The sequence below is a fragment of the Electrona antarctica genome (genome assembly GCF_951216825.1).
Source record: "Electrona antarctica genome assembly, chromosome: 19".
Classification (NCBI taxonomy): Eukaryota; Metazoa; Chordata; class Actinopteri; order Myctophiformes; family Myctophidae; genus Electrona; species Electrona antarctica.
Genome location: NC_136800.1, coordinates 30,782,812 through 30,796,347, shown reverse-complemented (window position 1 = coordinate 30,796,347; position 13,536 = coordinate 30,782,812). Strand labels below are relative to the sequence as shown.

The 13,536-nt window shown below is 41.7% G+C and overlaps 1 protein-coding gene across 1 annotated transcript; it reads left to right on the top strand.

Moving 5' to 3' along the window:
• The first annotated feature begins 1,889 nt into the window (after positions 1-1,889).
• On the top strand, positions 1,890-11,395 carry bcl6ab (BCL6A transcription repressor b). The gene is made up of 9 exons (XM_079529151.1): positions 1,890-1,934; positions 3,591-3,762; positions 5,523-5,744; positions 6,167-7,048; positions 7,234-7,361; positions 7,624-7,791; positions 8,417-8,547; positions 8,886-9,023; positions 10,420-11,395. Exons 1-9 carry the CDS (start codon positions 1,904-1,906, stop codon positions 10,564-10,566), a joined length of 2,019 nt encoding a protein of 672 aa, XP_079385277.1. The 5' UTR covers positions 1,890-1,903; the 3' UTR covers positions 10,567-11,395.
• Positions 11,396-13,536: the final 2,141 nt, after the last annotated feature.

The following is a 13,536-nucleotide window of genomic DNA, read 5'->3' as shown; positions in this document are numbered from 1 at the left end:
ATTAACCTGTGATGTGACAATAAAGTTGACTCTTATTCTGATTGGGTTCTGTTTGTTGGAATGACTGACTCCATTTTATAGCACACTTGCACATGGACTACTAGCATGTACTGATGAGAGCCTTATTCAGTAATATACTGTAATCAGTGTTAAGAGACTACGGCTCAGTTTCATTTGTACACTCTTGAGTTAATTTAATACTGACAGAGCACACTGCACACATGCACATTGCCAGCCATGAGCTTACATTATACAGTATATTGTTGATGTCAGGCAGAAAACACCTATCTCCACATTCTAACTTTGTCTTTTTTCATAAACTAATGCCCTACTTGATCATACTACAGTGCCACACAAAAGCATCAAAAGTAGCACAAGCTCGAAGCGCGGCAAGAAAAGAGTCAAGACCCAATAGTTTAGTTTAAAACGCAGGATTTTGTTGTGTAGGTGTGGCTACTTTAAAAGTACATTTCAGCTGCTAGTAATAATTTTTTTAATCTAATGCAGTCCCTGATAATTGAATAATTAATTAATAGACCCAGTTGAATTTTCCAAAACTCTGAAATGAGAGACACATTAAAACGAGATATGTGGCATCAATTGATATCCAAAGTCATCCATAGAATCATATTCACACTGTATGGTATATCTTAAGTATTGTTAGGCTTTTTGTATTGTCTTGGTGTTATAGGTGCTATGTGCTGTTTTTGATGTGGGTGTTTGAACAGACTGAAGACAAATATCCTTTGGGACAATAAAGATTATTATTATTATACACTTATGAATTTAGAATTCAACTTACTTTAAAAGGATAGAAGAGAAGATTTGTGTCAAAACATTTTCAGTATTTTTCAAAAACAGTAGGTAGCTTGTAGGCTATCTATTTTTGAGGATAGTGGTTAAAATGAGTCTGATGCTTTTGCAGCAAAAGTAGTTGGTAGCTGGGAACCCCCTGGAACCCCAATTGAGGACCCCTGGTGGTGGTCCCCGGACCCCACGTTGAGAACCACTGCAATAGATCGGGTGTACTGTATATTATAGGCATGTGATGTACATCATACAGTAGAAGTCACTAAAACTAGGTTAATTGTCTTTAATAATCAAATATATTATATAAAATTGTTGCAAGTCGATTTCTTCCACAATAGATAGGCCTATGCAGGACTTCAGATCGTTCTGGTTCAGAATCACAATGATACATTACATTCAATAAGCCATAACTAAGCGACCAAGCGCTGAAATAAATACGAGGTAATCTGAATCCGTTGCGAAATGCATATCCATATCCTAACTAGGCTACTAGCCTACTAGTATAGCAGGACTAGCGGCCGACTAGGAGGTTAATCCAGGCTAATAGAAGTCAAAGTGCACCTCCAGATGCAAAGGATTGTCACAAAAACAAACAAAAAACCAACACAACTCCAAAGACAAAGCAATGGAGTAAATCAAAGTTAATGAATAACAAAAATATAGGCCTATAAACACAGACAGAAGATTATGTCCACGGCATTCGAGTAATTCAGTCAACAACTACGCTGCGCGGGACCTTATACAAGTTCAACCCCGTGAACGCGCTCACATTCTCCACGGTGTGTCATATATAATAGTCAGGTGACCTTGTACTTGGACCCGTCCACTGGCGAGGGGGGTGGCACTCTCTCAATAAATCACTACAGCATGGCTAAAAAGGGCGCAGTTTACATGTATTCACTACCAAATAATTGTTACACATTATTTGATTTGTTTTGTGTTTGTCCACGTGTCTCTGGTAGGCTTGAAGCCCACGTGAACACAAACACGAGAGAAGCAACCTCCCTGCTCCGGTGGGAATGGTTGGTCCCTCTAGTGAAATTCCGAGAATTAAGCCTTGGTGTTTCTCAGAACTGGATTCTCAGAACTGGTGATGCACGAAGTTTCCAGGAAACTTTTACAAGGTAGCTTTTTTCATCTATTTCTCAGTATTATCCCTGAAGTTCTCGCTCAAGTTGTACACGCGCATGCTGTGGGGCAGCACTTTGGCACGTTTTATGTGCTATAGATTGATCATTAAATGTTTTTTAAATAATGCTTTATTAAGAATGTAATTAAGATACCATTAGATACAATTTAAATCCTAAACACTTTAGATGTTTTACTGCTAACTAATACATAGATAGCGGGTTGGTTTGACTTGTGTAGCTCAACTGGATGGAGTCGGTGGTGGGATACTTTGAGTTTGACCGTTTGGATTGTAGTTTGTTAGTGTTGTGTCGGGCAGGGCAGGCAACTCGTGGCAGAGTTATGAATGTTATTGAAGCTACAGGTTCTGTAGCAGTGATTTGTCTTGTTATTATAGCACATAATCATATACGGTAGTTTTAACAGTGTGGAACATTGTATAGTAGTATGTGTTCTGTGTTAGTTACACAGTGGTAGACTAGCCTACAACAGGACCAGCGTGTCCTCCGTGGCAGACCAGACCACACCACAAACTGTACTTTTTCGCTTTGCGCATTTTCTCTTCTCCTTCCCGGTTTCAATTCTAAACCTTAAAATATTAATCGTTTGTTTTCACCCTACTTTTAACAGTAGATATGAAATTATTAATATTATTATTATTTAATCGACGGTTTGATTTCTAAAAAACCTCGTGTAACAAAACAAAATAGGCTACTATGGGGCGTTTCTGGAATCTGCTTTTCATTGGTCTAAAAAGCTTATGTTAAACTTGAAAGGACTTGTTGTACGTGACATAATGATAAGCACTTTCTCGTCCCCTTTGAAAGCTCACTAACATCTGTTTTGTCATAATAAGTTATAATATTTCAACTTATAAATAACTTGCGGGAGCACACTTTAGCGTGGCTGTACGCGCGTGCGTGTGTGTGTGCGCGCGCGTGTGTCTAGAGTAAATAAGGTGTGTTCTACTTATATCTCGGAACAGGAAACCTCTTAGCAGCAAGCAACCTAATCCGTGTGCGCTCAAGACGGAATGTGCTAAATGCCAGACACGTTTCCACTGACTGGACCTACGCACTGCCCAGCAGTCTGATCGACCGTTTTATAGTGGTTGAAATCTTAATGCAAATGTTCCATCACGCGCTATAAAAAATATAATACAATAAATACATATCTACACCATATGCATAAACAATTTAAAAAAAAAACATATGGATGTGGAATTTGCATTGTGAATGTAATATGCATGCTTGCAGTTGCATTTTCGAATTGCGGTAGACCACATGCAGTTATTACGTTATTACATTTGTGCTTTACAGCCGGTTTCCCTCCAACAGTAAAACTTGGATCACCACAAATAGCCTATTACAGCGCTGTTGACTGATATGTATAATTACTTTGTTATTAAAGCTCCAAGTGAAACCTTGCTGAATGGCGCTGCCTGCTGATAGAATACAACCATTGCATTCTCAAGTTCAAGTCTATTAGCTAATGTGGGCTATTTTTCTCTCCCCATTTCTTAGTTTTTAACCCCCTAGCCCAATCCCATATAGTTCTAGCAGTAGGGGGGGGGGGGTCTTTTGGAGCTAAATGTGCCAATTTGAATCGGCTGTAAACATATTATTCTAATGCATTATTTGCTTTATTTTCAGAGTGTGACATCATGGCCTCTATGGCAGATGGCTGCATACAGTTTACGCGCCACGCAGGCGACGTCCTGCTCAACTTTAACCGCCTGCGCAGCCGGGACATCCTCACCGACGTCACCGTGCAGGTGGACGGACGATGCTTCCGCGCTCACAAGACCATTCTCGTGGCCTGCAGGTGTGTGCAGATGTTAACCCTAGAACACTAAACATATTTCTTGTTACACCATCACTAAACACAGGTATATTTTACCCAATGTAAAATATTCCATAAAAAAAGAAGTACAGTCAGCAATACATGGCAACTTGAGGTATGACATTTCACCAAATCATGGGGGGAGGGGGGTAGATATTCCTAAAAAAACAGAAATGGAGCCGGAACTTTTCCTGGGACATGTATGGTCCAGTGAAGGAAAAAAAAAAGAGTCCATTGTGGTTTTATGGTATTTTTCTCTATCACACTATCACTAAACACGGGTGAAATTCACCCGAACACCTGTCTGGAGGCTGCTTTGCGGCACGGGCGGAACAAAATTGGGAGGTTAAATCCTATGGTTAAATCCCCCAAAACCCCCGAAATGCATAGAAAACTATGTATTTTACCACAGTTATACCTATAACACACAATCATCTATCATCCATCGATTTTATTTATTTATTTATTTTTCTTTAGTTGTGAGCCACAAGATTTGCATCTTGTACAGGGCTTATATTAAGCAAGTAAGCATACATAATAACATCAGTTGTCTGCTTTTCTGTGAAAGCCCTAACAAATGCTTCCTTTTAAGTTAACATATTTGGATTTTACCAGAAAGATAACGCCATAAATCACTCGCACTGTGAGTGATTTATGGCGTTATCTTTCTGGTCTCACAGTGATTTCAACACTTGTCAGTTACTTGGCATAGGCTAGCAGCACACAGCAATGACAGCATGCATGCATTGTCAGGGAGCGTGTGACATACACAACACAAATGTAGCACATTTGTTTTGTTTGTTTGTTTCTTGTAGAGCCTTGTTGTGTCTTGAAATGAGCAGGTAATTTATATTTTACGGCCTATCCCATTTTTCGCCACAAGGTGGCCAATCTGCCTATGACAGGTGGGAGACATGGGGCTCCATTTTCGTCACCGCTAAACCCCTTATCCTTCTTTGCCTTTTTTTTACTATTTTGAAAAACATTTTTGAATAGTTCAACTAGCCGATCTACATTGACACGCTGTGAGCTTGTGGACTGGCCATTTTAACTATTCAAAAATGTTTTGTAAAATAGTAAAAAAAAGGAGTTTAGGGATAAGGGGTTTAGCGAAAATGACGAAAATGGAGCCCATGGCGTCTTTCTTCAGATGCTACGAGAGAAATGGTGTTGGTTTGGTTGTGGTGCAGTTAGTAGCGTAGTGTTTCAAATAGTAAGTAATATAAGCACTTTCATTTGAAATATCTTTGAAATTTGGGATTTTTGCATGCCATCATGTTTGGTGGGCAGTCAGGGCATTTAGGGAGGCATTGCCCCCCGTGCCCATGCCTATATCCGGCCCTGCTGAAGTGGTCAGACTTTGGGGGCAGGGGGTGGGAGGATTAGCAGTTAGGTAGTCTCGCGTAGCCAGACAACTATTCCACAATCTCCAAATGCTGTACTCTGGAACTACATATCCCGAATGCCGAGAACGGAAGCTGCCATACGTTCGTCATTTCTGGTCACAAAAAAAGTTATTTTAGAATTTCCATTTCTGATAAGCAGCAAGCTATATGTTTATTAGGACAAATGTTACTGTAAAGACGAAACAGAACCTGGGACCTTTTTGTTTCCCAGGCGGCCTCTCTACCCATTCAGCCAAATGGTGATTTGTTGTTGTGTTGTTCCTAGCCAGAAGTATAATCGCTTGACATGAGAGAAGTGAACACTGAACACTTGTTTGCTCGTTCTTGGGTACACAGTGGCTTCTTTTACTCCATGTTTGCGGACCCCGAGAAGGCCAACCTCAACGTCATCAGCCTGGACCCCAAGGTGGACGCAGAAGGCTTCTCCGTCCTGCTGGAGTTCATGTACACCTCCTGCCTGAACCTGAACGACAGCCTGGCCGTGGACACAATGAGCACTGCCATCTACCTCCAGATGGAGCACGTGGTCGACACCTGCCACAGGTTCATTAAAAACAGGTAATAGTGATATATCACATTATATACAATGTGATGATGAAGTTGGAGAGGGTACAAATGTAACCAAACGGACCTGCACACGGACTCGCGCTCGCACATCATCGTATCAAAACCTAACCCACAGAAGACAGTTGACTGGCCTAAGTAGCCTACCCGCTGCTATATTATTATATCACAATATAATGTTATATATCATTGACCTAAAATACTGTACCAACAAGTTATTAGTATGATTAAAAAAAGGTTTAATAGGACTGTCTTTTTCAGAAATGACTTTTTTGGACATGTGGAAAACTTTAGATAAACATGGGTCACTCATGCAATTCATAATCATGCCATGAAAAATTTGTCAGAATTAAATTATCACGGACGATTTTACTGTGTACTCAACATTTTCTTTTTTATTATGATTATTGCTCCAGGGAAGAGTCTCTGAATCTGCAGATCGAAGAGGTACAGAACAATTCAATGCATCTGTCAGAGGAGGGTCCTGCTTCAAGGACCGAAGCGGAGACGATCTTTAAGTCAAACCTCACAGCCAGCCCGTCGTCCCCTCTGCGACAGTGGAAGGGCTACGCTCCCAGTGTTTTCAGTGGCATCAACACGTCAGGCTCTTACCACGTCTACGAACACCTCCAGGTCCCCGGGGGGAAGCAGTCCGATGCCCGCAACACCAGCGCTCTTCCCGCGGGAGGTGCCGTACCTCAGAAACTCTGCCATCAGGTGTCCAGTAGCAGCACAGACACCAAGCACGCCAGCATCATTCACCACCCAGTGCCATCTCACCCCAGCTCCCTGGCCACCATCATCAGACCTCTGCCATGCTCCTCCCACCAGACAGGGGCCCCCAGGGGCCTCCAGCCGTCCGCCTCACCCATGGAGGAGGAAGAGACCTTTCAACAGCCACAGCCCAGCTGCCTGGGCTCGTCCCCGGGCTGCGGTAAAGGCGTCATCTGCAGTCCCCAGAGCCCCCACAGGTCAGACTGTCAGCCCAACTCGCCCACCGAGTCCAGCAGCAGCCGAAACGCAGCGCTCAGCCTCATCGGTCAGCCCTCCGGTTGCCCCCAGGAGGGCAAGGCTCGCAACTGGAAGAAGTACAAGTTTATTGTTCTGAACCAGACCCCCGGCGAGAGAGATGACGAGGTGCACGCAGGCGGAAGGGCCGAGAGCGGGGCCTACTTCCCTGAGCCGAGCCCCTACGAAACCTGTGGTTCTGATGAACTCCATTCTGGCGACACATCAGGCAGCGATCATAGTGAAGAAATGCCCATGCCTCAGATTTCTCACCACAACAGTGGCATCAGGTAGGCTACTAGCAGCAAGCAACATCACCGCATTACTTACAAGAAAATAGAACTCAATCGTCCTCCTCAGCTCAGCTGCTTACTTATTGTAATATCCACGTTACAATATCGTTGCTCAGTTTGAATGTGAAACATTATTCATGCACATAAATGTAATACTGCTGTATTCTTCCATTGTTTCTTAGTCACCTCAGATGCTCCTCCTGCGGTTCCGACAGCCCCCCACTCTCAGAGATGGGTGCTCACTCTCCTGGCTCATACAGCGGGGAAGAGGCGTCTAAACTCCACTCAGACTACCTTACACCCTCCTGTGGTCAGTCTCTCATACAATTTTTTATTTGAATCCTGAAAAGTAACAGTTTTGTACATATGAGGTTTCCACCCGACAGAGACGAATAATACAAGAGTCCAGTGACATTGATAAAGAATCATCGTTCTATCCCTGATGTGTTAAACGTGACAACCAGCCATACTAAAACTACGATTGATTGAATATTGATTGAATACTTGATTATTCTCACCATTCCCATCCTCATATTGACTGAACTGAAAGTGATGTTTGTTTCCTTCTACAGAGAACGGCACCTACTTCTGCAGTGAGTGTGACTCCAAATTCAGCGAGGTGGACTCCCTGAAAGGCCATATGCTGCAGGTCCACAGTGACAAGCCATACAAGTGTGATCGTTGCCAGGCTGCCTTCCGCTACAAAGGAAACCTGGCCAGCCACAAGACCGTTCACACCGGTAAAGCTAATGAATGTGTGTGGCAGGGCTGTCATAATTATGACATTTTACATGACGATTAATTGTTAATGAATTGTTAATTGTTTTTCATTGTTATACACAATCAAATGTTGCACAGGGTAGATATGATAAATAAATATTAAAACAAATTACATATTTAAGAATTTTATACTTTCAATTTAAAAAAAACAAATAGTGGAAATGGCTGATGTACAAGCTCACAATGTGTCACAAATATCTGCTCTTTCCGCTGTTTGTTTTTATGTTTGAAAATGTACAAACATTTATAAACATGGAAACGATTATGATAATTAAATAATCTAATAATGAAATGATTATATCATCTTTACCCGGTAGAAACGTTCATATGTCCAAAACAGTTATTTTGTTTTCAGGATTCAAATTCAAAACAGCAAAAGTAGCAGATCGATCGTTTTGATGCTTTTTGCAACGCTGAAGTATGATCAAATAGGGCTTTAATTTATTCTGCCTGACAGCAACGATATAATTGCAATCAGGCAATTTTGTAATAATTGTGACAGGCCGACAATACTCATCCTCTTTACACTTGGTTTTTACTGCCGTCGGTGTCTCATTTTACAACCTGTTCTTCCAAACACTCTAGGAGAGAAGCCGTACCGTTGCAACATCTGTGGCGCGCAGTTCAATCGACCAGCCAACCTCAAGACCCACAGCCGCATCCACTCAGGAGAGAAACCATACAAATGCGAGACGTGTGGTTCCAGATTTGTGCAGGTGATAATTCACAAATTTGAAACAATAACCATCAGGTTACTGAGATACACAAAACTTAATATAAAAAAGAATTTCAAAACATGAAAGAATTTCAAATATTATTGATAGAATGTCAAATATGTTGAAGAATTTCAAAAAAAGTTGTTTTTAGAAAAATTGAGAGTTAGGACATCAAATTGATTTGAATATCAAATCTCTAATTAGTTAATCAGTCTAACTTTTAAAATTATGTTTTAAATAAGTTTAAAATACCCCTTGAAGTGGTTAATATTAGAGTTAAATGACTGTGTAGCCAACTTGTTGAGGTTTTAATTCATAATATCTTTGACGTGTCACAGGTGGCCCACCTCCGTGCCCATGTACTAATCCACACGGGAGAGAAGCCGTACCCCTGTGAGATCTGCGGAACACATTTCCGCCATCTGCAGACGCTGAAGAGTCACATGCGCATTCATACCGGGGAGAAGCCTTATCATGTGAGTTTCCAAATCCCTCCGTTCCCTCCTGTCCCAGTGTGCTGCTCTGTTAGCAATCAGTCCTGTTACTCTGCATGTAGTAATCCCCTCTTCCCGGTGTTACAACTAGCTATCAATAGTTATAAGCCCATGACTGTGAGCAGTGATTCACTAGGGCTGTGGGCCATGTGTTTCGAGGGATTCTTTTCCTTCCAGCACTATAGAGCGTCGCAGTACCGCCCCCTTTCATGACGACGACAGGCAATAAATAATATTGCCAGTCGTCGTCAAGAAATAATTCTCCATGCATTTTTCCCATAGACAACTCGGATCGTGACAAATCATGACAACAAACAATATTCTGGGCCGAACAAATCATTAGAAAAAAGAAAAAAAAGGCAGGGTACAACACTTTTTTGTAATTATTTGTTTGGCCCAAAATATTGTTTGTTGTCATGATTTGTCACAATCCGAGTTGGCTTTGTCCGCGGCTTTAAAGGTCTTTAAATAAATACATTTTGAAATGTCTATGAGAAAAATGAATGGGGAATTATTTCCTGGGTCAGTCGTCGTCATGAAATGAAATGAAATGAAATCTATATTTACCCAGGGTATCTGGGCTAAGCTCAAGAACTTGTTTCCAGCCAGGCCCTGCTCATAGAACACATTTCATCGTAGTGGTTGATGCCTTGTTCAAGGGCATTTCAGCGGTGGTAATTTTAACGTGTCATGAAAGGGGGCGGGACTGCGACGCTCTATAGGATTTTGATTTAGCCGACTAACTAATGGGTGATATGTTGTCACTGACAGAGAACGGATCAAAGAGTTTGAGATGTTGCTTTCTGATTATTTTTAATTATATCTGCTGTCGGGAAGAAACCACCTAATTCCAAAATGTTCATTTTTCAGAAAATTAAAAATATATTGTTTTCCAGGAAATTAAGAAGACCTTATATTTTGAAAACAAAGCAATACTACCTCCATCACCATCAAAGTTGGTGGTGTGACTTTATATATTGTCAATTACTTGCATGAGAGGGGGAGAGGTGGTGGAGTTAGCTATTTTAGCAGACAGTTTGAGGGTCCAATAGGGTGAAGAGGTTTTGTTTGAAGCACTTTTTAATACTTTTCATTGGGTCAATATATTTTACAGAGACATTTTACAGTGTTCAATTGCACTGATTTATGAAAAAAATGTTTTGAGTTAGGTGGTTTCCTCCCGACAGAAATGTTGATACAACTTTGTATGATAGTCGGTAGTCTTTTTAACTGAAACGTATTGTTTGTTGTCTCAGTCGGTCACCCAGCGTGTGGCCTCATGCCTGCGACTGAATTTCTACGTGGATCTGTAGTATAACAGGACTCCCTCCCATGTGGCATTGTTTTGATCGATGTGTCCTGCGTTTGTACCCCGCAGTGCGAAAAATGTGACCTCCACTTCAGACACAAGAGTCAGCTGCGTCTTCACCTTCGACAGAAGCACGGTGCCGTCACCAACACAAAGGCTCAGTACCGCAGGCCTCCTCCCGGCAACCTGATGGCAGGCCTGGCTAAAGTCTGCTGAGAGCCTCACACTGGGACAATAGTGTTGTGTTCACAGCATGAATTACTATTATTTTTTATTTTCTTCTCCGTCTAACAACACCATGACATGGTAAAATTATAATTTTATCTCCTTTCAAATGTGAACCCAGAAATATAAAGTATATATCAGTATATATATTTTAGTCACTCCTACGTTTGTAAATAAGAATGCACATTATTGTAAGCTATCTGGTGTTTCAAATAATGTCAGAAGTTTATGCTTTTCTTCTTTATAGAGATATATCAAAAAAGGTGGGATGTGTATATTTGGATGGGTTTCTGCATTTCGCTGTCATCATCTTCATGGTTCTCAAAGAGGGGTTCAGCACAGATCGGGGGGGGGGAGGATTCCAAATGAACCCTAATTTGTAGCTAGGTCATTATTGAGAATAAGAAAATATACTGTATCGGTATTACAGATGGCCCTCTGCTGGCAGAGAATTAAGCAAAGCATCCTGGCACAAAATGTCTTTGTCTTTTAGTGCAGTGCACTTCATTTACTTTCAGTAAAGCTTGTTATTTTTCTCATTGCATACATTTGTGGTACGTATGTGTTACAGTGCACTTGTACATAATGCAGTTTTGTTCACGGTGCCTTACACTGAGATGTCTGGGTGGGTTTTAACATTCAGCTCTTTGCCGTTTTGTCATGTGTACGCTTATCAGGTACTATGTTTTTGTAAGCTTATTGTCTATTGTATATAGTCCTAAAGCTGTAAATACACCAGGTCTCAAGCTAAAATGTCCTCAGGAATGTTAACAACTGCAGAGCTTCAATGTGAAATATAAATAAAGAATGTGTTATACTGTCTTGCATAGTATATGGTGTATTTTTTCTTTTTGGTAAAGAACTGGTTAAAAAGATGGCTCAACGATGCCTTGGCAATCTTACAACTATTATAAATGACCTATTATTAATGTAGCAATTGATAGCCATATTCATCCCCATCGGGGACACTAGGATGGCAACAAATGAAAGACAATGACAAAAACAAAAACACAGTCGATGACAATTGAAAGCAGCGCCTACAGCAATAATTTCATTCAAAAAACTTGACTGCTGCAGGCACTAAAAGTAAAGACCATCATTCAGTGGAACACCTTGGCATAATGTTAAGTAGCCTATCTTTGAATTAAGGAGCTTAATACATAATGCTAAATAAATAATAATTTCTGACCCTTGCGACACCAGTTAATAAGTAAATGGTGTAAGCCGTTTCTATTCAGTGCCCACTGCCCAGTGCTTGTGTAGGGCCCCACCCACTGTATCCCGTGCTCCGCATCCGCTCTAGACCCAGACCAGATCAGCAACATGCAAAGTGAATTCATCCCAGCCATTCATTATAATTGCGTTGTTAGCTTGTAGGTCAGCTGTTTTGGGGCGTGTGAAACCATCATCGTATAAAGTATGAACAGTATTAGGCCATTAAAACAACTAGGCCTATCCCTGTAAACTAGCATTTCTTTTGAGTGGTGTAAACCACTCCTACAACTGGCTTTGTTAGTTTACGTGTCTGTCTGTCTGTCTGTGCTCAAAAAATGAGGATGGTTGATGCTGATTGGTTGATGCTGATTTCATTACGTCAGACATTACGTCAGACCACAGCTGATCAGGCTATATAATACCTTACACCACTGTCTGTCTGTACTCAAAAAATGAGCATGGTTGATGCTGATTGGTTGATGCTGATTTCATTACGTCAGACATTACGTCAGACCACAGCTGATCAGGCTATATAATACCTTACACCACTTAGTTCACACGGGTGTGATTTTTAAATATTTTTGGGGCTTTTTGCCTTTATTGATAGATTAACAGTAGTGACAGGAAAGGGGGAGAGAGATGAGGGGGAGACAGGCAGCAAAGGTCGTTGGGATCAGGACTCGAACCCGCGACGCGCTGTCAGGTGCCTGCCTGCCTGGACCGCTCAGCCGGCCCAGCTGGCCATGAATAGCATTTTTATTCACATACTCATCTAGAATATAAAGTTGTGGCGGGCCAGTGTCTGTGGACATATATTTCCATATGGACTGGTCTACTCTGGACATACCCATGTCTGTGCAAATCAGCATGTGATATGTCCACAGATGGACTGGACATGCTCAATGTCAGCACAAATAAGCATTATGTTATGTCCATACAGTATATGGACTGGACATGCCCAATGTGCAAATCGGCCAACATTCATTTGGGGGTCCTTGACATGAAAACGTTTGAGAACCACTGGTTTAAACATTTAGGAAGCAAGCCCACCCAGGCACGGACTGGTACAGAAAATCGTCCCTGGCATGTGAGGTCTTCACTGGCCCAAAGACCGCTCAAAGATGTCTTTTTTATTACTTTTTCTTTTTGTTTTGACTCAGCCACGGCCCCATGACTGCCCAGCCCTTCTGGCATTTTCCAGAATTGCCAGACTGTCCAATCCAGGCCTGAGCCCCAGGGCCGGATCTACCATATGGGCACTTTGGGCACGTGCCCAGGGGCCCATGGGCACCAGGGGCCCCTTAAAAAAAAATATGTTTTTATTTTTTAGCTCCACTGGAATTTTCCCTGCTAATCCAAATTAAATAAATGGTGTCTAAAAAGATTAGTGTTTTATTGTTAGTGAGAAGGCAGCTGAAAAGTGCAATTTTGTGTAAAACAGCAACAATGCGCTAGATTGGCTGTTGTTCAAGGTAGGTGGGCCCACTGGGCTGTGTGAGGTCAGGTTATTGGCTGTTGTTCAAGGTGGGTGGGCCCACTGGGCTGTGTGAGGGTGGAGTTAGGAGGTTGTTGGCCTTCTGATGACGTCACTCTGATCAGTTTGCCATATTAGGGACTGCAACAGCCACCGGCCCTTTGATTGGCCACAATGTTTATGATGTTTCCACCACTGAACCAATATAAGTGCCAGTGCACCCAATAGGATGCCATTCATTCACAGAGAAGCATTTGAGGAATTGTCTTTGA

Bases quoted from the DNA above. Each gene is read 5' to 3' on its own strand.
- bcl6ab (XM_079529151.1), top strand. From the start codon at position 1,904: ATGCACGAAGTTTCCAGGAAACTTTTACAAG. The intron at 7,049-7,233 runs GTAGGCTACTAG...ATTGTTTCTTAG, and splicing joins CACCACAACAGTGGCATCAG to TCACCTCAGATGCTCCTCCT. The intron at 7,792-8,416 runs GTAAAGCTAATG...CAAACACTCTAG, and splicing joins CCACAAGACCGTTCACACCG to GAGAGAAGCCGTACCGTTGC.